Raw genomic sequence first — 6,967 nt, forward strand, 5'->3', positions numbered from 1 at the left:
GTTAAAACAAATGGTGAAACGTGGCGAACAAAAGAAGGAACACACGAAAGTAATTATTAGCGGCGCGCGCCGCACACAGTGTTGCCGTTTGTGGAATGCTTCACATTCTTCCCCACAAAATTTTGTTTTAACAAATTACAATACAATACAATACGAATTACAGGATTAATACGCGGTTTAAAACCCGTAGCGCTGGGGTTCTTTTCTTTGCCGTGTCGATCGACGTAATGGCACCTCGTACGTCGTTTCGCTGCTGGGTTCGATGATTTCAGATCTTTCACTGTCACCGGTTTGTTCATTGGCGGTCCCTGTCTTGATTATGTTTGTCTGCATTCTTTTAGTCGGGACATTTTAGAATCATTTTTTGGAAATCTGGTAAGTTGTGCAACTATTCAATATGTTTGAAATGTAATGAATAATATATTTTACAGGGTCAGATCAGAAATCCTGATGCCTCTCAAGCTTCGTACGGGTTTCAACATACTAAGCATAGGTATTAAAAAAATTAAAGGGACTAATGTAACAACAACCCATGGGAAGAAGAATGCCTTGACATTTGTATGCGATACGCCAATGGCCGAACGAAAAAGAAAATAAATAATACACTGTTTTTAAATTCAAATTGATCTTTTATTTTTCAGTTGTAAAACAAAAAACAAACCAAAAAAGAAGTTACAGTGTTTTAAGATTTTACCTAAACCATAACGCGATGCTTTTATTTGCCACAGTGTTTTAAGATTTTATCTTAAACCATAACGCGGTGTTTTTAATTGCATAGATAGATTCAAAAATAACTTATTTGCAAAACCATAACTTAAAGCTTTTACAAAAACATTTACAGCATGTGTAAGTACCTTTTCTACCAGTGTTTCACAGCAGTCTGCCTTATTATGTACATGGTCTACCAGGTGTAAAAATGCAGAACTGGTAGGTTTTTTATTGCATTCTATGTCATTTGGATATAAATATGCTGCAGTAGAAACATGTAATTTTCTGATGGATAAATTAATTTAAAATCCTTTTCCATTAACTTAATTAAGGTGCTAGGAGAGTTGTCGGAACATAACAACTCACTTTTCTAATGGTGAAGCCGGCAATATACTCGATTATATCTATTTCATTAAGAGTTAATAGGACTACTTTTTTTAAAGAATTTTTAGTAAAATTGTTGTTCGCTTATACTTTTTGATCAGTACTGATGGAACCTTTCTGTTTTCCTTTTCCAGTCATTCCTGTACCTATCGAACAAAGTTCTGATCAGTTGTGTAGCGATACTGTCTATTGTCTGAACAAAATAAACACCATAAACATGTGATTGACCATCTTCTTGGTATGAAGGCCACCAATAAATACTATACTAGTTTAAATTGATTTCGCTAAATTTTGTATTCTATGCTTGGGTCTCAGTCAAGAATATCATATTTGCAACACATATTGTGTTTACACACACATTTCAGCAAAAAAGTCAGTGCAACATTTTAACCAACAGACTTATATGTCACATTCTTTAATAAATGCTATTCTTAGTCAACCCACCAAATTGTATTTTTGATTTGCCCAGCTTCACTTTTCCATGGTGGTGAACTTGGCCTATCTACTTTCCCAACACTTGCTGGAAGCACAGGTTCAAGCTGGAAAGGCTCAATACCTATTGCTGGTGGACTAGATCTTCACTTATGTCACTTCTTCAGATAAAATACTTCTACCTGACTATACATCACACACTTTTACATTATTGTTAAATGACAAATTTAAATAGTGTAATACTGTAATACACTTACAAACAATCCACGGCAATACCTACGCATATTTCTTAATTTAAAAGTAACAGAAAACGCTATGTCGACGGTACACTCTGTTTTGCTGCAAACTTAATTTCATTTTCCGCTAGCAAAGCCCAAATCAGCTGATCGATTAGAACAAATAGTGACGTAATTTACGTCATAGTGCGAGTGACGCAACAATAAGCGGATTTTTTGGTACTTTTTAAAACGTTTTTTTGGGCAAACTAACTTTTTTTTTTCACCAAAAATTACCACAGATAGCATTTATTAAGTTACCACAGATAGCATTTATTAAGTGTAAATTTTCATTTAAAACCAACTTATATGAGCGTGGTCCAGACTGTTTAAGAAAGTCCTTACCGAGATCAAAATATTTCTAAAATTGTTTGAACTGTTCAATTGAAATAAAATATATATACATTAAAAAACTCCAAACCAGTTCATAAAAATCTGTACATGAGAGATTCATAACCTTGTCAGTACATTGCAATACTTGATGCAAATATTCTTTGTGTCATTGACTGTCTTGGCATATCTTTATACTTACACGATTTGGTCTATACAGTTTAAAATCTATAACTGTCACGTTGAAAATGAAAATCACAACCACTTACTTAACACACTGTGAACCGTATCATAACGGATATCTCCAACAGAAATCAACTCTACATTTGCAGGCCACCCATAAAATGCAAAAACCTTAATCTTTAAATCATAACCGAATACCACTCTAAAAATAAAACAACAATATACATGTGTGAAAAAAGGTACAAGTTTGCAATTGTTATCCATATTGCATAGTGTCAGTTTAGCATTATCCTACCTATTTCTGGGAACTAGTTTTTTTTCTTCCTAAAAGACCGCCTCGAAACCACACCTACTCAAATAAAATGACCACTTTTCTGCAACATTACTAAAAGTTACAAATACTAACTAATGTTTAACAGAATGAACTAAAGTCAATAAACCTTTCATTACATCGCCAAGATGCTTAGATGCCCTTTCAAGATCTGAAATGCTCTTATGCTGGACAGCTTTCACAGTATTCCTCTCCATTGGCTTTTTGCGTGGAGTTGTTAAAAAACTGTCGCTTCGGGCAAATTCCTACATGGCTTAGATCCTTGTCTTAAGCTGGCACGTTTGCTTTTTTCTGGTGATGTCATTGCTATTAAAATGAACTTCGCAGACTGCAGCCCTACAATATATCCGGATCACAATTCCATAATAAATTTATTTAAGAATTCTTTAACTTAATTAAAGAATAACATTTTTCTAAAACTATCATTCCAAGTTTTACTATAGTTATTACCTTGGACTCAAGTAAAAACTATGCATTTTGGTATATCTACAAAAACTATCAAATATAAATAAGATTTATACATTTCTCTGTGAAGCATATCCTTTATTTTATCACCAGCCTGTGCATCTCTAACTGATAAAATAAAATTAGTGAGCATCTATCTGTCTATGTTTCTTTTCTTCCTCGGTTTTGGCAGCTGCTGGACGCAGAATTTTGTAAACAACGAGCGTGTTGCATTTCCCTTGATCTTACGCTTGGACCAACTACAGCCAGGAACAGCACATGATGTGTTGCGGGCACTTTGACTTAATATACAAACGATGTTGTCCTAAAATGAAAAAATGTGGCAAACAGTAACAGTGTAGCGGTTGCAGGATGTTGTATTCTCTGATCCGGGTTGCGTCACCGATGTATTTTGACGTCATAATCACTGTTTTGCTGCAGCCTTAGAAAACTCGTACAACGCAGTGTACAGTATAGACGAGATCGTAAATAGAGTTAATAAATAGAGCTATAGAGTTAATTAATTAAAAATGCCAAGCTGTGTAGATAGGCTGTGTTACAACAACAGCACAAAAAAAACAAATCGTCGCTTTTCCAACACCGATCCATTGCGAAGAAATAAGTGGATCGTTGCTTGTAAGAGGAAGGCAAAGATGGATCTGACTGGAATCCAACAAGCAAACACACCTATTTTTGCGAGGATCATTTTATTACAGGTATTGGCTGTTATGGTACAGGTGTTGATGTGTATAATGTATATCATATTGAGATAAAAAGTGCTTAGCCTATGCCTATTTCTTGGCTATTCTATAATAAACAATATTTTTCTGACTGTTAAGTGTTGACTGTATGCTGCTTTTTAGGACAACCCTCTTTGTTAAAGTGCCATCCAGATTTTGTGCCTTGCATGTGTCTGCATCTTTGATGACAACCCAGGGGACTGACTGTTAAGTGTTGACTGTGTGCTGCTTTTTAGGACAACCCTCTTTGTTAAAGTGCCATCCAGATTTTGTGCCTTGCATGTGTCTGCATCTTTGATGACAACCCAGGGGACATGTTGTGGACTGTTTAAGCACTGGGATGGCATCACCTCTGCTGCAAAGACTGCAGCTACAATTTTGCGACCGTGTTTTTATGTATAGTTGTATACGAACAATTTTTGCAAAAACATTCTTTATTGTTACATGATCCATCAAAGGTTTATTATTTATTTACAGTTATATGGCTTAAAATATTTGTTGTAGGTATAAAACTTAGCATTTGATGCAGTGTAAGAGGGTATAATTCCTGCAGAAATCGTTGCACCTCGCATCACTTGTTGGTTGTGCAGACTTCTTTAACATTTGTAGCTTCAAATTTGTTCTGCTCCACATCTTAAAGACATCAGATGAACTGACTTGTTTTGAGATCATTTTACAATGGTTATCCTGACTTTTATTCATATCTTCCTCTTCCAGTGTCAGGGTTACAGGCACTACCAGTGTAAAGCTCAAAATCACATATATATGTATTAATAAAAATAACTGATTAATAAAAGTAATATATATAGAATAAAAATACCCATTCTGGTTTACAACTGCCACCAAATAAAACTAAATAAAGCTTTTAATCTACAATAGTAACCTTTATAAAAAAATGTCTTGTTTCCACATTATTACATGTGTAAATGTATACATAACGTCAACTATACACCGGAATCTCAGTAACACAGCACAAACTGCCTTCGTAGATTACTATATTATGCAGCGATAAAGTAGTCTCAGTAAGGAAAGAACGAATACAAAAACAAGCGGCTTAAACTCTCAAAGCATACACCGTGCAACAAATGCTCAGAGGGCGCCAGGCGCGATAAGTCTGCCGCAAACAAAGAGTTTAAAACATCCCTATATATAACTTAACTCATACCAAGTAAGTAAAACTCTGTTAGGTTAGCTTTTTGCATCAGAATCGATCGTACTTACTAGTTTCACAATGCGAGCGGTAAACTAAGGGGGCGAATGAACACGAGACGCGGTGTTTATACGAAAGATAAACGTGAGAAAAAGGCACCAGTGTACGCGTCGGCGCACACTCACGTGGCGGGCCGCCACACACTTCCCCCATAAGCCCCGATGAAGCATGCTTGTTTGCGCAATCCGTGCCAAACAATATTCACGGCGCTCAGCTTCTTCGTCGTGCGGAGGGAAGAATAAGATCAGACAGCCATAGGTGAAACTGGAAAAGATTATTTTTGAATAGGAGACAAAGTAACAGTAAAGTTAGTAATTCAAAGATGATGCAGACTTTTATATATAACAGGTTACTGCTTTTTTATTATACTAGGAACAGGATTATTTGTGCAGTGCAACATTTTAAATCTTTTTTTAACATTTGTTTACATTTAATGCATTGCACCCCAACACCGAAGTCAAAATAATTAGGATGTTTCTATTGCACCCTTTTAAGTGCCCAAAAATCCTTCTAAAACATCCTGTGAGATTCTTCGTAATATTATATGGGGGCACCATTGTTAAGCATGTGTCGAAGATTGCAGTAAACTTTAGACCATTTAAAGTTTCGGCTGACGACATCCTCATCTTCATCTTTTCAAGATTACTAAAAGTGTTACAATTCTGCTTGCGCCTGTTGTTGACAGTAGTTTCCCAATTAAGAAAATATTCTGGAAAATAATTTTCCAACCATGCCAATCTTTCATCTGCTTGTTTGGGTGGGTGGTAAATAACTTTCAATTCATTGGCAAAAGAGCGTGATAGCACTTGAGCTGCAAAACTTATTTCATCTTATCAAAAGTGTAAAGATGTATATGGCGATAGCTTATCTTGTGCAGTTTTTCCAACCCTTTAGCACCAGCAACAAAGCACTTCTCATAAACTTCAGTTACAGCACTCCACGTGATATCTCCCCCATTCCACAAGTACCTTGTGGGAACCAGATATTGGTCTACGGCTGTAAATGTGGTTTCGAGTTGTTTTCATTAAATGACTCGGATCACTCACAAAGAACAGTTTCTTGGCTAGCTGTCAAAAATAGGCTATATTCATTATTCAATATAACATATGTTTTGTTTGGGCCAACTTTAAAAAGTGAAATGTTTGGTGTATGAATGCATTTTAAACAAATATACCTTTTCAAACCTACAAAACCAAACTCAGAAATAAAATAAATTTTCCCTGGTAAGCTATTTTATACCAAACTTGATTCTGTGATTTCTCAACAATAAATACTCAGTTGAAACTGTTAATGTATTATCTTTTTAGCTAAATCAAAACTTAACATTGGTTTAACCATAGATATCTAAACATATAGATAGGAAACTAAGGTCACGTGACAAGTGATTTTTGCACTTTAACTGCTAATTTCCGAAATATTATTTAAAAAAAAACAATTTTCGTTAATATCAATATTTTTCTTTATATTTGAAAGTTTCACGTTATAATATAGTACTTTGTTTGAATTATCAACGAAAAACCAGTTTCAGACGCTTCACGCTTGACTGGATCTGGTATAAACAGATCGAACGCATTAAATCAGTCCAGTCTGCAGAGTATGACACGACGCACGTGTATGCGCAAACTTTTAGTTTTGAACAATATCTTATATATTCTGCAGACTGGAATTTATTTACGTTGCTTCAATGTGTCAAATGGCTTACATTAAATATTAAGCAAATATTCTCAAACCGATACATAGAATATAACAGGAAATTTAAATTTCATAATGTGCAGCAATTTAAAGGAAGTCAGAGAAGCGTTGCTTGAGCTTGAGCAAGTTCGTGTCACATTCACCTGTGAAAATTGTAGTGCTTCATTTTATGATCCATACGATTTAACCATTCACAAAGAGAGTCCCAACAAAAGTGATACTACAGACGACGAAATAA

General features: G+C 35.2%; 1 protein-coding gene across 1 annotated transcript; it reads left to right on the plus strand.

The window, feature by feature from the left end:
* Nucleotides 1-6,458: 6,458 nt before the first annotated feature.
* Nucleotides 6,459-6,934, plus strand: LOC108950958 (the record flags this gene model as incomplete). The annotated part of the gene is given in 1 exon segment (XM_018817262.2): nt 6,459-6,934. A coding segment is annotated over 1 exon segment (130 nt), but the record flags the coding sequence as incomplete, so codon positions are not given.
* Nucleotides 6,935-6,967: the final 33 nt, after the last annotated feature.

This window comes from Ciona intestinalis, unplaced genomic scaffold (genome assembly GCF_000224145.3).
Source record: "Ciona intestinalis unplaced genomic scaffold, KH HT001214.1, whole genome shotgun sequence".
Lineage (NCBI taxonomy): Eukaryota > Metazoa > Chordata > Ascidiacea > Phlebobranchia > Cionidae > Ciona > Ciona intestinalis.